At 38.3% G+C, this 22,221-nt stretch overlaps 2 protein-coding genes across 3 annotated transcripts in view; one reads left to right on the top strand and one right to left on the bottom strand.

The window, feature by feature from the left end:
* ACOT12 (acyl-CoA thioesterase 12) overlaps positions 1-22,221 on the top strand; it is a 51,359-nt gene that overhangs the window by 20,764 nt on the left and 8,374 nt on the right. The window contains exons 4-11 of the mRNA XM_022593550.3: positions 342-443; positions 4,645-4,780; positions 9,282-9,438; positions 10,983-11,102; positions 11,965-12,115; positions 12,626-12,681; positions 12,967-13,030; positions 13,706-13,789. Of these exons, the coding sequence (XP_022449258.2) occupies positions 342-443; positions 4,645-4,780; positions 9,282-9,438; positions 10,983-11,102; positions 11,965-12,115; positions 12,626-12,681; positions 12,967-13,030; positions 13,706-13,789 (870 nt within the window). The remainder of the gene's footprint in view (positions 1-341; positions 444-4,644; positions 4,781-9,281; positions 9,439-10,982; positions 11,103-11,964; positions 12,116-12,625; positions 12,682-12,966; positions 13,031-13,705; positions 13,790-22,221) is intronic.
* ZCCHC9 (zinc finger CCHC-type containing 9) overlaps positions 259-22,221 on the bottom strand; it is a 44,229-nt gene continuing 22,266 nt past the window's right edge. Inside the window, exons 12-14 of one of the 2 annotated variants that reach the window (XM_089909083.1) lie at positions 21,715-21,928; positions 18,675-19,022; positions 259-12,059 (exon numbers count right to left, since the gene is read on the bottom strand). The gene's annotated coding sequence lies outside the window, so the exon portion shown is untranslated. The remainder of the gene's footprint in view (positions 12,060-18,674; positions 19,023-21,714; positions 21,929-22,221) is intronic. The other variant, XM_089909082.1, reaches the window with a different exon arrangement.

The raw sequence follows: 22,221 nt of genomic DNA, 5'->3' as shown, positions 1-22,221 counted from the left end.
AAGAAATTTTATATAAAGGTTAGTAACTATTAATCTGAGTGATGGAATTACTGATAATATTTACTCTTGATTGTCAGATTCCATCTTTATCATTTATCTATTTTTATACTTACCAAATTTTTCATGGTAAATATATATTTTTCTATAATCAGAAAACACTATTTTTCCAATTTTATAGAAAATCATTGAGAGGACAGTATTGGGAAAAAGTAAGTTGAAATGCTGATTTTATTCAAAAAACAAAACAATGCTGAAGTGCATAAATGAATTTTGAATGCTGCAGTCTCATCTGTTGTCTAGATGGCTGAAAAGTTTTGAATTTATTTTTCTTTCCTTTTTAGATCAGCATCAAGGTCACAGTACAGGACATGTTCACTGGCATTGAGAAACTTGTTAGTGTGGCTTTCTCTACGTTTGTAGCCAAACCAGTTGGAAAAGAAAAGGTAAATTTCTTTGTGAAGAGTATCTAGCATGTAATTCAGGGACACATCAACAGAAGTATAAGCATCAGAATTATTATGGAATAAGGGACATTTCTTTTTACCGTGAGATATACTTTCCCAAGATTTGTTACTCACCAATACTTATCGTAATTTTCACCAATATTTATGTGGTAATATCATAGTATTAACTGCCTTAGAGAAAATGAGAGATGTAGCCAGTTCGTGAAAGAGAAAAAAACGTGTTTTAAATGATCTGAAGGTCATGTCTGTTTCCCCACAATATTGCTTGCTGGTTTAGTTCTTTTCTTTTGTGGTTATATAACTCAAAATTGAGTTAAAATATTTTTTTAAAGCAAGTGCATTTTAGCTAGCAGTTGTGTCTTATGGTCCAATCACTTTTTCATACCTAAAGGAATAATGTCAAAGTTGCTGAGTTATTGAAGTTTAAACATAAGCTGCAGGGCATATATAGGGTAAAAACACCCTTAAAAGAAATATGTTGGCCTCATGTGGGTGCCCAGTGGGCTTGCCTTGCTTTGGCCCAGAGCAGCATGTCCCTTGTCTGCTGCGGACTTACTCATAATTTCTTGGCTTTTCTTTTTAGGGTCAGAGTGCCTAGGGGAGGATCTGCATTTAGTCTAAGCATTATTTTTTTAACATTTCATTTATTTAGTTAGTTTATACAGCAAGTTCTCATTAGTTGTCTATTTTATACATTATTAGTGTATATATGTCAATCCCAATCTCCCAATTCATCCCACTGCCACCCCCCCCACCCACTCTTTCCCCCGTTGGTGTCCATAAGTTTGTTCTCTACATCTGTGTCTCTATTTCTGCCTTGCAAACCGTTTCATCTGTACAATTTTTCTTGATTCCACATATATGCGTTAATATACGATATTTGTTTTTCTCATTCTGACTTACTTCACTCCATATGACAGTCTCTAGGTCCATCCATGTCTCTACAAATGACCCAATTTCATTCCTTTTTATGGCTGAATAATATTCCATTGTATATATGTACCACATCTTCTTTATCCATTCGTCTGTTGATGGGCATTTAGGTTGCTTCCATGACCTGGCTATTGTAAATAGTGCTGTAATGAACATTGGGGTGCATGTGTCTTTTTGAATTATGGTTTTCTCTGAGTATATGCCCAGTAGTGGGATTGCTGGGTCATATGGTAATTCTATTTTTAGTTTTTTAAGCTCCATACTGTTCTCCATAGCGGCTGTATCAGTTTACATTCCCACCAACAGTGCAAGAGGGTTCCCTTTCCTCCATGCCCTCTCCAGCATTTGTTGTTTGTAGATTTTCTGATGATGCCCATTCTAACTGGTGTGAGGTGATACCTCATTGTAGTTTTGATTTGCAATTCCTCTAAGAATTAGTAATGTTGAGCAGCTTTACATGTGCTTCCTGGCCATCTGTATGTCTTCTTTGGAGAAAAGTCTATTTAGGTGTTCTGCCCACTTTGGGATTGGGCTGTTTGTTTTTTTAATATTGAGCTGCATGAGCTATTTATATATTTTGGAGATTTATCCTTTGTCTGTTGATACGTTTGCAAATATTTTCTCCCATTCTGAGTGTTGTCTTTTTGTCTTGTTTGTAGTTTCCTTTGCTGTGCAAAAGTGTTTAAGTTTCATTAGGTCCCATTTGTTTATTTTTGTTTTTATTTCCATTACTCTAGGTGAGTCAAAAAAGATGTTGCTGTGATTTATGGCAAAGAGTGTTCTTCCTATGTTTTCCTCTAAGAATTTTATAGTGTCTGGTCTTACATTTAGGTCTTTAATCCATTTTGAGTTTATTTTTGTGTATGGTGTTAGGGAGTGTTCTAATTTCATTGTTTTACATGCAGCTGTTCAGTTTTCCAATCACCACTTATTGAAGAGACTGTTTTTTCTCCACTGTATATCCTTGCTGCCTTTGTCATAGATTAGTTGACAACAGGTGCATGGGTTTATCTCTGGGATTTCTATCCTGTTCCATTGAACTATATTTCTGTTTTTGTGCCAGTACCATATTGTCTTATTACTGTGGCTTTGTAGTATAGTCTGAAGTCAGGGAGTCTGATTCATCCAGCTCTGTGTTTTTCCCTCAAGGTTGCTTTGGCTATCCAGGATCTTTTGTGTCTCCATAGAAATTTTAAGATTTTTTGTTCTAGTTCTGTAATAAATGCCATTGGTAATTTGATATGGGTTGCATTGAATCTCTGGATTGCTTTGGGTAGTATAGTCATTTTCACAATATTGATTCTTCCAATCCAAGAACATGGTATATCTCTCCATCTGTCTGTGAAATCTTTGATTTCTTTCATCAGTGCCTTCTAGTTTTCTGCATACAGGTCTTTTACCTCCTTACGTAGGTTTATTCCTAAGTATTTTATTCTTTTTGTTGCAATGGTGAATAGGATTGTTTCCTTAATTTCTCTTTCTGAACTTTCATTGTTAGTGTATAGGAATGCAAGAGATTTCTGTGCGTTAATTTTGTATCCTGAAACTTTACCAAATTCATTGATTAATTCTAGTTGCTTTCTGGTGTCATCTTTAGGATTATCTATGTATAGTATCATGTGATCTGCAAACAGTAACAGTTTTACTTCTTCTTTTCCAATTTGTATTCCTTTCCTGTTTTTCCTCTCTGATTGCCGTGGCTAGGACTTCCAAAACTGTGTTGAATAATAGTGGTGAGAGTGTACATACTCGTATTGTTCCTGGTCTTAGATGAAATGCTTTCAGTTTTTCACCATTGAGAGTGATGTTTGCTGTGGATTTGTCATATATGGGCTTTATTATGTTGAGGTAGGTTCCCTCTATGCCCACTTTGTGGAGAGTTTTTATAATAAAATGGGTGTTGACTTTTGTCAAAAGCTTTTGCTGCATCTATTGAGATTATCATATGGTTTTTATCCTTCAATTTGTTAATATGGTGTATCACATTGAATGGTTTGTGTATATTGGAGAATCCTTACATTCCTAGGATAAACCCCACTTAATCATTGTGTATGATCTGTTTAATGTGTTGTTGGATTCTGTTTCCTAGCATTTTGTTGCGGATTTCTGCATCTACATTCATCAGTGATATTGGTCTGTAATTTTTTTTTTTTGGTAGTATCTTTGTCTTGTTTTGGTATCAGGGTGATGGTGGCCTCATAGAAAGAGTGTGGGAGTGTTCCTTCCTCTGCAATTTTTTGGAAGAGTTTGAGAAGGATGGGTGTTAGCTCTTCTCTAAATGTTTGATAGAATTCACCTGTGAAGCCATCTGGTCCTGGACTTTTGTTTGTTGGAAGATTTTTAATCACAGTTTCAATTTCATTACTTGTGATCAGTCTGTTCATATATTCTATTTCTTCCTGGTTCAGTCTTGGAAGGTTATAACTTTATAAGAATTTGTCCATTTCTTCCAGGTTATCCATTTCATTGGCATAGAGTTGCTGGTAGTAGTCTCTTAGGATGCTTTGTATTTCTGCGGTGTCCATTGTAACTTCTCCGTTTTCATTTCTAATTTTATTGATTTGAGTCCTCTCCCTCTTTTTCTTGATGAGTCTGGGTAAAGGTTTATCAATTTTGTTTATCTGCTCAAAGAACCAGCTTTTAGTTTTATTGATCTTTGCTACTGTTTTCTTTGTTTCTATTTCATTCTGTTGCATCACATTTCCAGGTTTCTGGAGGTCAGTTAGAGTTTTATTCTGACTTACTGATTTTTTCAGTTTGCTTATTAGACAATGTTTTCACCACGTGTTGAAATTTCCAAATTGGGAATATCTCTTGGTACATGATAGCTTTCTCTAGAACATCTTTATTCTCTCCCTTTGATAGATTAATTTTGCAAAACGTAGAAAGCATTTCTTGATAAGAATTTAGTGGAGTCAAAGTCCCTCCCCTCACTCATTAATCTGAAGAATTTTTAATTTTGTAGTTCTGTTGAAATTTTTTTAAATCAGGGAAAATTAATATTTGGAAAACTTTTTAAGGCACATATTATATGAACAAATAATTAAGTCTATGTTGATTTTTTTTAGTTTAAAAATATTTTAAGAAAAAAATTAAGTCAAAATAAAATGCATATATAAACACCCATAAATGCTCTATTTACTTCGAGTTAGAAAACAATGTAGCATATCATTTGTTTTTGCAAAATTCATGATGTGCTTTTATAGTTTAACAGGGCAATGAAAGATAACTGTTTTTCTTTCTCTAGATTCATTTAAAACCAGTCACACTTCTAACTGAACAAGATCATGTGGAACATAATCTGGCTTCTGAGAGAAGGAAAGTTCGATTACAACATGAAGATACTTTTAAAAACTTGATGAAGGAAAGTGGCAAGTTTGATGGTCAGTAAATCTACTTACAGGAACTTTAATTATATGACTGTGGCCTAGCATGTGATCTATCCTGGAGAATGTTCCATGTGCACTTGAGAAGAATGTGTATTCTGCAGTTTATTGATCCTTTCCAGTAATAAGAAAGAAAACCAGAGCTAGAATAACCTCAATTCAGGTCAGAGTTCCTGACCAGAAAATGCGGGATAAATGTAAAATTGTCCAAGCAGAATGACACAATACTTAATGAACATCCAAAGTACAAGAATTGAAATTGACCTCCAGATGAGTATGCCCCTATTTGGAAGCCTGTAGAAAGGGTGACATTTGTTTATTGTACTTAACATGGGTACACAGCCAGAGCTGTGAGCCTAGACTTATCTCTAAACCTGGAAGAGCCCTATTTCCCCATTGATTGGCAATTATCTCAAATAGGCATACTTCTGTACCAAGGTCCCCTATACTCAATATATTTCTGCGTAGATGTCATAGCTGATGCTTATACACATATGACCTGCCCTAGTTATCTCCTCTATGTGTCCTAGTGTAGGCCATGTATGTCTTCATAGGAATCAAGTAGCTTTTTCTTTAATTATCCCTCAGAAAAGGAGTTGCCTTATATTTGAGTCTTTACAATGTCTCTCACAGTATAAGGTCCTCTCAATTTTTTATTTTATCCTGGTAACACAATATTCAAACAAGTATGCACCTTTCTTTTTTTCATTTAACAATATAGTTTACAGATAATTTATATTAATTTATTTTGAAACAAAAAAGTACCATTTGAGTAAGAGAAATTAACCTTAAAAAATCTCAATCAATACTGGTTTTGGATGTTTATAGAAAATTATCTAACAAAATCAGTACTTAAAAAAGAAGTTGGAGGGGATTTAAGACTTCATATGCTTTTTAAGGATCACTTTAGGAAACAATCCAATTCTGATTACAGCACTACGGTGGACTTGGAGTCTGAAAAAAACTAAAATTTCTGGATGAAATATTTACAAACATTTTTGCAAACACATCTCAGCAGGCAAAAAAATAAGAGAAAGCCTTGAAGTCCACAAATGATTAGAAACACAAATTCAGCAGTGTAAGGAGATACAAGAGTTGGCATTTACTCAGGAGGAACCTGTATGTGCCAGACCTAGAGCTGTGTTTTAATGGACCTGCCAGGGCTCAGGAGACACAGCCAGGTGGAAGGTTGGATCAAGGAACCATACCTGGAGCTGCAACACCCCCAAAATGATACCCTCAGTGGGTCAACTGGAAAAATCCCACCCCTCAGAGAGCTCTGGTAGGGATGCTTTCCACTTAGCCCTAGGTGGAATGGAAAAAAACTGTTTCTCTTTGAGGATTCAATCACAACTACATTCTCAAGCAGATTTGGTGTCAGAATTCACATAATTTGTTTGGCCCAAAACAGACCAAGTGATACTTAGTGTGAAGTGGTACTGTGCTATGTACCCACGGGTGATCTGCAGCCACAAATACAAATCCTCTGTGAAGAAATGACTTTAAGCCCAGCCCTTAAGAACTGTCACAGATAAAGATCCAAGGAATGTGAGCTCCTAGTCAAAAATTATAAAAGACAAAAATAAGTCACCTAAATCCAAAAAAGCACCAGACCATAGAATGAGGTCCACAAAGACTACAGATATTGAATTTACCATATAAAGAATGTGCAGTAAGAACATTAATATATTTTAAGAAAAGAGTATCAAAAGTATTATATAGGAACAAGAAAATGACCTAGACTACTTGACAAAGAAGCAAAAGGAATTTCTATAAAAAGAATATATAATAATTAAAATTTGAAACTCAGTGAATGGGACTTCCCTGGTGGTGCAGTGCTTAAGAATCTGCCTGCCAGTGCAGGGGACATGGGCTTGATCCCTGGTCTGGGAAGTTCCTACATGCCATGGAGCAACTAAGTCTGTGTGCCACAACTACTGAGCCTGTGTTCTAGAGCCTGTGAGCCACAACTACTGAGTCCACACGCCACAACTACTGAAGCCCGTGTGCCTAGAGCCCATGTTCCCCAACAAGAGAAGCCACCACAATGAGAAGCCCGTGCACCACAACGAAGAGTAGCCCCGGCTCGCCACAACTAGAGAAAGCCCACGTGCAGCAATGAAGACCCAATGCAAACAAAAAAAATAAATAAAAATTAAAAAAAAACTCAATGGATGAATTAAACAACATCTAAGATAGTAAACTGGAAAAGTAAATCTGAAGAAGTTACCTAGAATGCAGATGGATAGACAAAGAAATGGGAAATATATGAGAGATTAGGAGATATAGAGAATGGAGTAAGAAGTCTAACAAGCATCTAATCAAAGTTCCAGGAAGAGAGGAGAAAAAGAAAGGGGGAGAAGTAACATTTGAAGCAAACAACACTGACATTTCATTAAAGGGTAACATGAAAGTTTCATATACATATGAAAAGATGTTGGACCTCATTATTAATCAGGGAAATGCAAATTATAACCTCCATGAGACACTATTTCACACCCATGAAATTGGAAAAATTGAGGAGTCCACAATACTATTTAAGTGAAAATGGGGAGCAGTAGGAACTGTAATAAACAACAGACAGAAGTATAAATCAGTACAATCATTTTGTTACCTAAAAATATTGTGTTGTTAGTAAGGACTGTGAACGTGGAATAAATCAGCAAAGTTAAGTTTATTCATCCATTTATTCATTCAATAAATATTGACTGAGCACCCACATTCTGGAATTTTATTAGAATTTTTAAAAATCAGTCCTTGCCCAAAGGAGCTTAGGATATAGGGGGTCAGATAATCAAAGGTCACACAAATAAACATAAAATTATAACCGTGAAAGAAAGGTACAAGTGGGAGCTCATAATAGTGGGGTTGCTGTGGTCAGAGAAGGCTTTCCTGAGGAAGTAGTGACTGAGATGGGCCAAGAGAGAATAGGAGGTAAGTGGAAGAAAGTGTGGGTGGCCAGTGGAACTGCCGCCGACAGAGGGAGCACCATGTACAAATGCCCTGATGTTGAGGGCAACATTTAGTTACAGGAACTGAAAAAGGGCTATGGTGGTTGGAACAAAGGGAGAGAGAGCTTGAGAGGGGAAGGGGTGCTAGGAGCAAATCAGACTAGCTGGGGCTGGAGAGGTAGGCATAGGCCAGACAGGAAAGTAAGGGCTTGGGGCCATAGGAATGATTTAGGTTCTTCTAATAGGCCAAGGGGAAGTCACTGCATGTTTTTAAGCAGGGTACTGAAATGATCAGTGGAATGAAGGGGAAAAAACATAAAAGAAAAATACCATCAATTAATGAAAAATATAATAATTAGATCAGGAAATGGAGTTAAATCTCTGTAACCACTCTTCTCTGCTCACTTATATGTGACTGTGATAAGAAAGGCTCCATTCCCAGTTACCAAAAACAGCCGGGCATGTCTGTGCTCTCACACTGAAGCTCAGCTGTGCCTCTGAGGGTACAACCAGGATGGTGCCCTACTCTGTAATTCTTTCTCCCACCTCCTCAACAATAGTACGTGAGATATAAGCCTAGCTGGTAATTCCCTTGATGATGCAGGCAATATAACTGAATACATTTTACTGCTTTGCCGCCAAAGTAAATGATTTCTCCATTGTTGAGAGTCAAAAACCAATTTGTCAGTAAATGAAGCAGATATGATTCAAAAGAAGCAGAATGACACTAAGAAGTACAATGTATTGTGTCTTTTCTGTTTGTGACTGCATTCATTACAAAACAGTAACTACGGGAGGCCATATTCCCATTCTGAAGTTTATCAAACAGCAAACTATTCCAGATTTTCAGTGTCTGTGGCCCTTTAAAGCTCAAATCCCTTTCTTTTTAATAACTTTATTAACATACCATAAATGGCCCATACTTAAAGTGTACAACTTGATAGGTCTTGAGACATGTATACCCCCATGAAACCATCACCACAATCAAGATAATAATATATCCATTAATCCCCAAATTTCTTTCTGCCCTGACCTGCTCTGATCTGCCCCTCTTCCACCTGAAGCAACTCAAACTTAAACTTAAACATTCTTTTAATCAAAATTCTGGTTGAGGGTTTCCCTGGTGGTGCAGTGGTTGAGAGTCTGCCTGCCGATGCAGGGGACACGGGTTCGTGCCCCAGTCCGGGAAGATCCCACGTGCCGCGGAGCGGCTGGGCCTGTGAGCCATGGCCGCTGAGCCTGCGCGTCCGGAGCCTGTGCTCCGCAACGGGAGAGGCCACAACAGTGAGAGGCCCGCGTACCTCAAAAAAAAAAAAAAAAAATTCTGGTTGACTTGTAAAACAGGGTTGGAATACAATCTCTAAAATGCCCTTTCTGATCTGTGGTCTTATCCAATTCACTGTAAATAAAGCCTATTCATTTCTTCAGGAGTTTTAAGTCTTTGGTAATAATTTATGTTTTCTAAAAAATCCCATGAGTTGAAGGAAAGGCTGTAGCCTCAGGTTCTGCATTTAACTCCACCATCTTTGTTCACATTCACCTTTCAGATCCCACTTGTGATGAAGAAGAAGGAACGGTTTCCACGAGGGGCACCTCTGTGCAGAGCATTGAACTTGTCCTCCCACCCCATGCAAACCATCATGGAAATACATTTGGTGGCCAGATCATGGCTTGGATGGAGACAGTGGCTACTATTTCTGCAAGGTTCTTGGTTTGGACCTTTGGCTTGTGATCTTGAGACCAGTGGGGAGAGGATAGAAGGGTCTGAGGCTCAGCTATTGGGCAGTCAAGGAAACAAGTAGAGAATAATGTTGCCTTTTATCAAAATGAGAAAATGATAAGTCATTTTCCTGTTTACCTTAGAATTATTCTGTCCTTTTTTGAAGGTGAATGTTTAAATTCTTGGTTCAAACATAAAAATGAAATACTTGATTCTGAATTATGACTGTTGATCTTATGACACTGCAACTCCTTGTCACATTACTTATGACAAAGTAGATGCAGGATAGAAACAGAAGATAGCCTTTACACTTAAAAACGGTCAAGATACAAACTTTTATAAAGGCGGTTTACAATTAGGTCTGATCTCTGAAGGTGCTGGTTAGAATCACCATGGCCAAAGGATTAACTGAAAAATAAGATGAGAAAGAGGAAAGAACTTAGAAAAGTACTTTTAAATGCTCCTCAGTTTCAAAAAGGGTTCCTTTATTCTTAATGAAGCCATGTAGGTAATTGAGCAGCTTTAAAGAACACTGTGTTCTCTGAAAATGCATTTGAACAGGATCTGCCCTTCCGACAATTTTTGTAACCACTGAAAACTGTTAAGGTTTTATTTCCCCCAAATTAGAGGAATTTTATTAGTAATATGCCTACAGTTACGACTATAATTAGAAACCTGTGGTTATCCTTCCTATAAATTGTGCACAAATATAAGAGCTTGTTTTTAAAATGACATTGTCACTCTTAATGACAATAAAGCACTTGAACCTGTTCTATTGTAAAGGCTTACAATATAATTAACTATGGCAGAGTGTGTTCACTTATTGTTGGCACAATTCTTTAGAGTAATTGGATGACTACAGTGGGAATCTAAAATGTAGAAAATTATGGAAGTAACTTTCTGAGATTAAATTTTCTTTATAGATTTTCAGAACTCCGCACACTACAAAAATTGTAAAATGTATTCTTTGCAGCCTTTCAGGCTTTGTGCAGCAATCCAGGTAATTTTTCTTTAGGGGAAAAAAATTAGTCTTTGACATGCGGGTGAACTCAAGTAACAGTGAAGCCAAGGAATGCATGTGAATGGCACCAGCTGACAGTTCTCTTCACTGTGCCCCACTCCAACCTGGGAGTCACAGTTTTCTGTGATTGTAGTCATGAGCTGTCAGGAGGAAAAAAAATCCCTTAAATTAGAACAAACGACAGCCGTTTGTTTTTTGGAGATACTTCCATAGGGCACAAAACAAGAGCAGGACTGTCACCACAAGAGCAGGAGCAGCAGCATCTTGGTAAAGACCTCACGGCCTGGGGACGTGTGGCATTTCCTAAAATATTTGCAGGTAATGTACAGGACCACTCTCAACACACACAATCCAGTTATTCATTTCCCTCTTGAGCTAAAAGAGATATTCATTTAGAAAGCACCCTGAACACTGGCCTATTGCATCCACTAAGCAAAGCAACAGTTCCTGAAAATATTCTGGAGAATGACCACTTTCTTCTCTCTCTCCTTCCCTTCGTTTCATCAGCCGCCTGTGTCGAGCGCATCCCCTTCTGAAGTCCGTGGACATGTTTAAGTTCCGGGGACCATCTACAGTTGGAGATCGTCTTGTCTTCAATGCCATTGTCAACAATACATTTCAGACCTGGTAAAGCATGTCTGGTGCTCTTAGGCTGCTATAAATGAATTCAAACTTGCACATAAGCAATATTTTTTGTTTTATTTCAATCTGGAGGTAAGTATAGTGACTAGTTTAAAAAAATCAAGTTCCTTCTAATTTTTTTTAAACTTCACTTAATCTTCGAAATCCATAGACACACATTTTAACTCTCTGTTCCACTTCAGGCCTCCTAACACTGTTAGGATAAGTTGGTTTTTGTCTCATAATAAGTGTGACTGTATGTCCTATTTGATCCAGGATGGTCTTGGTTTTTGCACCTGTCATAATTATTAATTCTTCCTTTCACTCTCAAAAGAGTCCCAGTGACTGTGTGGTCAACCACTTCATAATGGACCCATCATTTATCACCATGAAGTCCAAACCACTTCCCAGTTATTTTTATTATTCTTGATACACAAAGAAAAGATTTAATTTAGTATTTTTTTCTTTTTAAATGTAAAAAAGAACATCTGTGTTTCCTATCCAGTTTCAGTGTTTGATGCTTTTAAATTATAGAACTATTGTTTTTAGGAGAGAAAACTTGACTTTGGCACAATTTAACCACCCCTCCCCCATTACCAAAATATGTTCATGAAGGTATATAAAGTTCCACTGGCCTTTTTACCACTTGAAAGTGGGAAAGTAAAGCAGAAATGCTCCCAGGAGCTTGTACATCAGATCAATCGACCTGATGAAATGGATGTTAACAGTTGCATAGATTAGCAGATGACAATGAAACAACCCAGGGTCCTCATTCTCTTCCTTCCCTGGAGGAGGTGGTGGGGCAGCGGGCAGAGTAGGCCTGGCATGCTCAGGTTCTCTGCCCATTGCCCTTGTCACCCGTCTGCAGTGTTGAAGTGGGAGTGCGCGTGGAGGCCTTTGACTGCCAGGAGTGGTCTGGGGGCCGGGGCCGTCATATCAACAGTGCGTTTCTCATTTATAATGCTGTCGATGATAAGGAAGAACTGATCACATTTCCCAGAATCAAACCGATGTCAAAGGTCAGTTATTAGCATGTATGGTTCAGTAATCAGACCACTTATTCTGGGGAAGCTGTGGGTACAGAGCTCCACACAGAATCTTTCCCTGAACTGGCAACAACCTCCATGTCTATTCCCCTTTGGTTTTCTTTCTTTTCTGCATCACAAAGTAAAATGGTCTTTTTCTTCTTTTTCCAAATCACTCTAGTCATTTCTTTAAATGGTGAAGTCCCTGAAGACTTCACATCTACTCAGCCACATGCTGCTGTTGGAAGCATATCATCTTCTGTGTCTCATTTCTGACTCTCTTCTCCCACCTTACACCCAGTTCTCTATGCTGCTCTACACTCATCGGAATTAAGTCTTTTGGAATAAGCTGCCTTACTGCCAACTCTGACCTGAAGATAGATAGTTCACGTAGAGACCCCTTGTCCCAATTAGCCTTTTCAACTGACTTAGGAGAGAGAAACTTAAGGATTGTAGCACTAAAATATTAGAAATTTATTGATTTTACTTTGTTTTTTATTTAAGGATGATTTTAGACGGTATCGTGGAGCTCTTGCACGCAAGAGAATTCGCCTAGGCAGGTAAGGGACTCAGGTGTAAGGATTTTATGGAATCTTCTCTCATCTGACAAATTACATAGCAAAGAGCCCACTCTGTGTCTCTATTCCCACATAACGTAAAAAGAGAAGGTCTGATGCTTTTTGACTGTGGAGACTACTGTGATGGAAATTGTTCTTTCTGATTGTTCCACCAGTAAAGGCAGCTTTTTAAAACTGCTGATTTCAGTTCAAGAAACTGTCATAGTTATTGCTGTGTGCTAAATACAGGGAAGAAAACTGTTATTTAATATTTTAATTTTTTTCCAGAAAATACATTATTTCCCACAAAGGAGAGGTTCCACTTTGCATACACTGGGATACTGGCAACCAGGTGACAGTTTTATGATCTGAAGCTCTTCATGTAAAAATCAGTTCATTACAAAAATGGAAATCCCCTCATTTAACTGACTCATGTTGTGCCTACACAGGTTAGATGAAAAGGTGAATTATAGCAACCAGTCATCTCAAAATGAAACAAAACCAAGCTATCAGTAACTAGTTATCAGCCAGCTGCTTCACTGCCTTGTTTGAATTATATGTATAGTTCCTGAATACAGACTCTGGATGCTCTGCCATCAAATGCATTCAAGCAACATAGGACATTGAGATCTGGTGTTTCATCATAGCTTGTGTTGAATGACATGCCCACTGGCTTGCATTTTTATAACACAATAGAGAAGTATTAGTCATTTTAATGTTTTTGACCATAAAATGTAAAGGGAAATCCAAGTTTACTTATTACCCGTTGATTACAAGTCATACTGAAGGGTGTTCTTGTCTTTGCTTAAGATGCTAATTAAAATGATTCTAATCTGCTAAGCATATATGACTCACATTACCTGTTTGAATTCGGCATGAAGAGTTTGAGACAGAAATTATGTTCCTATAACTTAGTTCTAACCTCAACATCATCACTTTGGCTCTAACAGTGCCCACTTTCTAAGCAGAAAATATTTGATCACATATCTGCACTGAACTCACAGCATTTCAAATATTTGTGTTTTAGGTATCCTTGAGTAATGGCAATGTGGAGGCTCTCAAAAGCCTGGCAGCCAAAAGTGGTTGGGAGGTTACCAGTGCTGTGGAAAAGGTAGGAGGCATCCAGGTATACACACAACCCACTGCCCATCACAAATGAAAGTTGTCATGGTAGTGGTTGTTCTGCTACTTCTAATGCTGCTTTTAAGAAGGAAAAAATGGAGATCAAGACGGCAGAGTACAAGGACACTGAGCTCACCTCCCACTACAAACACATCAAAAATACATCTACATGTGGAGCAATTCACACTGAAAACAAACTGGAGAGTGGCAGAAAGACTCTTATACAACAAACAAGGCTGTAGAGAAAGATCCACATGGAGTCAGGTAGGAGGGGAAGAGAAGCAATCAGGTCAGGACCCGCAGCCCTAGGAGAGGACACCTCAGCCCTGGGGTCTGATACCGGGAGAAGGAGTCCCCTTAGCTTGTTTAAAAACCAGTGGGACTAACAGGAGGGCTATAAGAAACCTAGACTCTGCTCTTAAAGAGCATACACATGCTTCCTTACTCCTGGGAACCAGGCAAAGGAAGCAGATTGAAACTTCCCAGGGCTCTGGCTGGTTTCCTGCAACCACCCCAGTGCACACCCTGGCCCATGCCAAGCATCCACTCCAGCCCCTCTAGCTCCACTGCAGCTCCCCACTAGGGTGAAGGTTGCCACTGCTGAGGAGGTTGCACAGCTGGCGGAAACGGAGCCAGCTCAGACCAGGCACTGCATCTAAACAGGGCAAGGGTGGCCATTACTGGTGCTCGTGAAGGTGGTGGATCACGAGCAGTCTGGAGCTCTGACTGGTGTGCCAAGACTGCCTAGCACATATCCCAGCCTACACCGGGTACCCACTCTGGGCCTTCTTGCTCCAGCACTCCTCCCCTCTGTGGTGATGGTGCCACTGCTGGAATAGGGGAGAGCACACACTTAGATGGAACAGAACTAGCTTGGACCCAACCCTCAGGGCTTCTGCGCCAGCACCTTGGGACCCCTCACTGCCCCCAGTAGGGCAGTAATGGCCACTAAGCATAGGAGAAGCCCTAGCTCACAGCTAGCTCTGGCTTTAGCCCCTCCATATCCAGCCCCCCGCTCCCACCAAGGTGATAGCTGCCAGCACACCCTGGGGGAAGATGTGACTCATGCTCACGTCAGATCCAGCTCTCCCACCAAAGCCACAGGGCAGATATGGACCGCATATGGACGTTCCCACACAAGGTTACCCTTCAAGACCAGGATAAGTAGCTGTTTCACCTAATTTCATAGAGACAGAGAAAGTTAAGCAAAATGAGAAAACAGAGGAATTTGTTTTAAATGAAAGAACAAAAAACCCTGATAAAACAACTAATGAAACAGAGATAAATAATTTACCAGATAAAGAGCTCAAAGCATTAGTAATAAGAAATACTAACTGAACTAGGGAAAAGAATAGATGAACACAGTGAGAATTTTAACAAGGAACTAGAAAATATTAAAAAAAGAACAAGTCAGGGATAAATTAGGAGTCAGAAATTAACATATACACACTACTATATATAAAAGAGATTATCAACAAGGACCTACTGTATAGCACAGGGAACTCTACTCAGTATTCTGAAATAACCTATATGGGAAAAGAATCTGAAAAAGAATGGACATATGTATATATATAACTGAATCACTTTACTGTGTACCTGAAACTAACACAACATTGTTAATCAACTATACTCCAATTAAAAAAAAAAAAAAAAGAACCAGTCAGAGCTGAAAAATACAATAATGGAAATGAAAAACACACTAGAAGGATTTAAAAGCAGACTAGGTAATAAAGAACACATAAGTAACATGGAAGATAGAATAATGGAAATCACCCAATCAGAACAGCAAAAAGAAAAATAAATTAAAAAAAAATAAAACTAGTTTGTTTAAGGGACCTCTGGGACAACATCAAGCATACTAACATTCATATTATAGGGGTCCCAGAAGGAGAAGAGAGAAAGTGGTCAAAAATGTATTTGGAAAAGTTATGATTGAAAACTTCCTGAACCTGAAAAAGGAAACAGATATTCAAGTACAGGAAGCACAGAGAGACCCACATCAAGACATATCATAATTAAAATGGCAAAAGTTAAAGAAAAAGAGAGAATTCTAAAGGCAGCAAGAGAAAAAACAGAGACACATACAAGGACAAGACACCCAGTCCCCAATAGGCTATCAGCTGATTTTTCTGCAGAAACTTTACAAGAAAGAAGGGAGTGGCATAATATATTTAAAGTGTTGAAAGGGAAAAACCTACAACCTAGGATACTCTACCCAGCAAGATTATCATCTAGAGTTGAAGGAATGCTAAAGAACTTCTCAGACAAGCAAAAAATAAAGGAGTTCATCAGTACTAAACCAACCCTAAAATAAATGTTAAAGTCTTCCCTAAGTGGAAAAGAAAAGGCTACAACAAGAAGTAAGAAGTCATAGGAAAGGAAAAACCCCAGTAGTAAAGGCTGTGGATCAACCATTTAAATAAGCTAGTATAAATATTAAAAGACAAAAACTATAAATAAAATAAAATATAACTACAATAAACAGTTAAGGGATCAAAATCATAAAATGTGAGGGAGGAGAGAAAAAAATGTAGATCTTTTAGAATGTGTTTGAACTTAAAGGACTGTCAGTTTGAAACAAGCATATAGTTACATGACAACATATATGAACACCATGGTAACCCCAAATCAGAAACTTAAATAGATGCAAAAAAACAAAAAGAAAGGAACTCAAGCATATTACTAAAGAAAATAATCAAACCACAAGGGAAGAAACAAACAAACAAAAAGAAATAAACAAGAAGAACTACCAAAAACACTGGAAAACAAGTAATAAGATGGCAATAATATCAATAATTACTTTAAACGTCAATGGGCTAAATGCTCTAATCAAAAGACACAGGGTGGTTGACTGGATAAAAAACAAGACCCTTCTATATGCTGCCTACAAGAGACTGACTTCAGAGCTAAACACACACACAGACCAAAAATGAGGGAATGGAAAAAGATTTTATACAAACAGAAACAGCAAGAAGGCAGGGGTAGCAATAATCATATTAGACAAAATAGACTTTAAAACAAAGTCTATAACAAAAGACAAGGAAGGGCATTATATAACGATAAAGGAGAGGAAGACAAGATAGTGAAGTAGAAGGACTTGAGCTCACCTCCTCTCATGAAAACACCAAAATAACAACTGCTGAACAACCATCGACAAAAAAGACTGGAACCTACCAAAAAAGATATTCTACATCCAAAGACAAAGTAGCCACAATGAGACGGTAGTAGGGGTGCATTTGCAATACAATCAAATTCCATGCTCAGCAGGTAGGCGACCCACAAACTGGAAAATAATTATATCGCAGAGGTTCTGCCACAGGAGTGAGAGTTCTGAGCCCCATGTCAGGCTCCCCAGTCTGGGGGTCTGGCATCGGGAGGAGAAGCCCCCAGAGCATTTAGCTTTGAAGCTAAAAGCTTTTGCACAGCAAGGGAAACCATCAACACCTGCTGAATGGAAGAAAATATTTGCAAATGACCAATAAGGGGCCATATAAACAGCTCATACATATAAACAGCTCATACAACTCAATATCAAAAAAAATAAACAACCTGATTAAAAAATGGACCGAAGACCTGAATAGATATTTTTCCAAAGACATACAGATGGCTAACAGGCACATGAAAAGATGCTCAACAGTCCTAATCATCAGAGAAATACAAATTAAAACCACAGTGAGGTATCACCTTACACCTGTCAGAATGGCTATCAACAAAAAGACCACAAATAACAAATATTGGTGAAGAAATGGAGAAAAGGGGACGCTAGTACACTGTTTGTGGGAATGTAGACTGGTACAGCCACTTGGAAAACAGTATGGAGGTACCTCAAAAAACTAAAAACAGAACCATATGATCCAGCAATTCTACTACTGGGTATATATCTAATGTATAAATATAGATATGTACATCTACATAGATTCATATATAGTCACATATATATTCATATATATAGGAGTATAAGCTATAAAAATATTAAATCACTATGTTATACACCTGAAACTAATATAATATTGTAAATAAACTGTATTTCGATTTTTTAAAAGGTAAAAAAATCTTTGAGGGAAATTTTTTTAAGAGTCAAGTATCTTTCCAGCCCTGTCTCTACTCCTCCACACTGGCTGATCTAGGGTCCTTCAAATCGCCCTACACATTCCTACCTCTGAGCTTAGTTCTCATGTTCCACCTCTCTCTCCTTCTCCTATCTACCCCAGTCCTACCTGGTCTTCATGACCCAGGACAAATGCTTTTCCATAAAGCCAATCACCCCTGACTGAAGGAACTTATCCCTCTAGGAATTCCTTTAACAATTACTTCTTTATGATTAACTTGTCAATTAATTATGCATTATCTCATGACATTTCTCCCACAGCTATGTTGAGTTAGTATTTGTCTTTCATAGTAATTTAACTTTTTACATATGGTCTTTTTCCCTAATTATAAACATCTTAAGAAAGAAGGCTTGTCTTGACATCTTTCTTCTCAGCACCTTTTACAATGTTTTGCATGTCATCAAATTTAAATTAATGTATATCATTTGGATTTTAATTTTATCTAATTTCAAAGGTATATCAGGAGACCCTTTGAGGCTGATGTCTACACTAAACAGATTATAAGCTCTTTAAGGACCATTTTGTTCATGACTATAGTCCCAGAACACAGCACTGCCTGGCATTCAGGAGATGCTCAATAATGCTGACATTTTGTCTATGCTCACATTTCAGTGTGTACTGTTTTTCATCATCAATGAAACAGTAGCCTCTAAAATATGATTACCATATGTTCTGGTTTTCCTGGGACAGTCCTGGTTTTCCCATCATAATGATTAACAGTGCCTAAGTGTTCCACTTTGGATAATAAGTTATATGGTCACTTACCCTGAAATCAAAGCAAATTCAGTTACTTCACTTATTGTTTTCAGCTCTGACTTTGACCTCCTCTGCGTGTTTTGGCTTTGGTTGTTTGCTTTTATTATGTCTTGGTGCTCAGTTCTGAATCCTTTCAGGGTCTTCCTTACCTTCTTTGGATCCAGTTAGGTTTCCATCTGTGTGTTTGGTTCAGTGATGCAGAAATACAGGTTTAACATAACTAAGTTACTTGCTTCTCTTTATCCCTCATAAAAGCTGCTTCAAGACTGTTTTCTTTTACTAATATGAAATCTGTTTCTTGCATCATTGCTGGCATCCGAGCATTCATGAGCAGCATAGCAAAGGACAAACTCATGTCTGGAATGAAGGACGAGAACATATTTAGTGAAGTCATTAAAATTTCAATTCTTAAAGAGTTTGGTGCCAGAAACCAATCTAAACAAATAAACGTATATTTGCTAGTGTCTAAGGAGAGCCATCAATAATTAATTCTTAAGTTTTGTACAGATACTTATTAGAGAACACTGTATAATTAAACATTCTTATGTTATCTCTGTTGAATTTGAAGCCCTCCTTTTTTTTTAGATTGTATTTATAATAAAAATCTAATTTTTTCTTTCTGAGTCATCCCCCTTTTCTCTCCCACTTTTTAAAGCTTTTATGTGGTTTTTTTAACCACCTTCACCATTATATGCTTTTAATTTAAAAATACAGCTCACATTTTTTTCTGTCACCTTTTAGCTGAATAAATTCTTACAACAAAACAGTCTGTTAAGAATTATACTTATTTTGGGTTATAAAAATCTATACTCATTTTGATATAAATTTTGATAGATGGCAAAATTCTAAAATTTCTAGTATTTGTAACGAAATTGGGCAGTACTTACTGTTTTAACCCATATTTCATTTTCAATGTATAGTGTTGGAATTAATAATACCAGTAATACAAGGAGCAAAAGATGAACCCCCATCTTAAAGGAGCTTATAGTCTATTTTGAAAGCATCACATACATACATATCATAGCTGAAGGATAATTTTAAGGTATTTTATAAACAAGTGAGAGATTGTAGTATTTAAACCGCAAAGGTCAGCTCTTAGGCAATTCAAAGTCAGGGAAGACAGTTGTTTAGAGACAACTTTGGAGAGGAGTTGATTCTTTCCTCCTTGAAGGTAGTGTAAGGGTAAATTGCTGGAGGGGTAAAGGGTGCTTTCTAAGCAGTGAGTAGCTTTGAGCCAAACCCTCCTGGTTGGAATCGGCATGGGTAAGAGATTGACCTGACAGGAGTAGCTTTTTATTTAGGGAGTAGCTGAGAGTGTACTGGAAGCCAGAATGGCAAGGATCATGTGAAAACCTTCACACAGGACAAAATCCACAGGAAACAGACCAAAGAAGAGCTATTCTCATTGAAGCTGGGGCTGGTCCCAGGGCTCCACCTGATCATGTCTCCTCCCCTTAGCCCAGGGGGTAACCTACCTCCAAGGACTCTACCCCTGTCCCCATGACTCTGTAAAAACGAATTCTGTCCTCCTTTCCGCAATATAGTATCAATAACATATTTGTCAACAGATAGTATAAAATTCTAAAACTTTGAGTTATTTCCTCTTGTGCTATTTGTATAAGATCCAAACCCATTAAACAGAATCTTATTAGAATGAAAAAAATATATCATTAGTAAAATGTTAACAAGCTCCAGCAGATTTTGGGCCTACTATAAGCTTCATTTCATAGACTAAAATTCTCCAGGCACCAAATCATAAAACATTTGAGATGATAAATGGAATTTAACCTGTCTTCTTCCAAGCATGAAAGGGAACTCGTTTTCTTGGAGAGTTGGTCTTGGAGAATTTTTACACTAAGCCAAAGTTGGCTTTCCTAAAATAGTACGGTTTAAAGAGAACCAACAACAACCGCTGCCTTTCCTTGTCTGCTGTGTCTGCATCAATGTCATTAACTCTGATTGTCTGCTACTTTTAACTTTGCGGAAAGGATCAAAATATCATCCACTCATCCAATACTGCACTTGGCACTGGATAAGTCAAGTGAGTTTTATAAGGGCAGAATTTAATGACGGCTACTTAGTGTGAAGTTTGTTTTGGTTCCAGGATAGGAAGCAGCAGCATGTATCTGCAACCTGGGGAGCAGCTTCCTGGAAAAGTGCTGTGATAGTTTCCTAGGGCTGCCCTAAGAGTACCACAAACTGGGTGCCTTGCAGTTTTGGAAGCTGGAAGTCTGAGATCAAGGTGTTGGCAGTGTTGGTTCCTTCTGAGGGAGTGAGCGAGAATCTATTCCAGGTCTTCCCCTAACTTCCGGTGCTTTGCTGGCAATCTTTGGCATTCCTTGGATTGTAGATGCACCACCTGACCTCTGCCTTCACCTTCATATGGGATTCTCCCAGTGTGTGTGCGTGTGTGTATGTTTACGTGTCCACATTGCCATTTTTTATAAGGACACCAGTCATATTGGGTTAGGGGCCCATTCTACTGCAGTATAACCTCATCTTAACTTATTACACCTGCAATGACCCTATTTCCAAATAAGGTCACATTCTGAGCTACTGGGGGTTAGGACTTTAATATATGAATTGGGGGGCGGGGGACACACAATTCAACCCTTAAAAAATGCTCAGTCCAGTGTTACATCCTACTCCGCCCTGGTTCCACCAAGGTTAACCATGGTTGCCCCATGGCCAGAATCTGACTGAGGTGATGGGATTCACTCTGGCCCCCTGCCCTTGCCTCCTCTGAGACTGGAGAGCCCCAACAGGCTGGCTAAGAGCCACATGGACACCAGGCTTTGATAAGGTGACTTCCCTCTGGATTTACACCAATGAACCTGCTTCGACTTCTGCTGTATGGGGGGCAAAGGTAGGCATGTCTATGCTGGGGTGAGTCTCAGCCACCAACTACAGCTGCATTCATGGTTTTCTTTCTCTTTGATAAGTGCCCACAGCCTACATCATGTCCTCCTTTGCAGGCTCAATTTAAAGACAGGCTTCGCACTGAGGTCAATTAGAGAGGTAAAAGCATAAGCAAATAGTCACTTCTTACCTTTCTAAGCTGCTTTTAGTCAGTTTCTCATTTCTTCATTCTCTTCCTAAAGATATTTATGTTTAAATAAAGGTTTTCTCCCTCACAGCCTGATTTTTCCATCTGCTTGATTCCTGCAGTGAAGTCTTAACCCTGTGTTTGTTTGTCTTCTCACAGCTTGTTGCCATGGGAATGATTATAAGATAGCAAATTTCAACACTGTCTTCAAAGCACCCTGAAAGAGATGGAGAAAATGGGCAGGATAGAAATATGCTCTTAGCTGAACATGTATCTCTGATTACTGGCCAAAGCAGAGAAGGAAAGTTCAGAGTAACAAGGGATACATGAATGTTTAAGTATACATCAAATGGATCCCCACGACAAGCCTCCTCTTATCTAAGGAATAATAAGCACTAGAAACCCAGGAATTGGCCGCCTTGAAAGATGAGCTCTTGTGATTCACAAATGAAAGAATTCTTTGTGCTGAAGAAATGCTTCAGCGGCCCTGTTGAGAGGCTGAGTTGGCTC

The sequence above is a fragment of the Delphinapterus leucas genome, chromosome 3 (genome assembly GCF_059928025.1).
Source record: "Delphinapterus leucas isolate spDelLeu-1000000601 "Yukka" chromosome 3, BTC_Dleu_Yukka2, whole genome shotgun sequence".
NCBI classification, from domain to species: Eukaryota; Metazoa; Chordata; class Mammalia; order Artiodactyla; family Monodontidae; genus Delphinapterus; species Delphinapterus leucas.
This window is presented reverse-complemented; position numbering and strand designations above follow the sequence as displayed.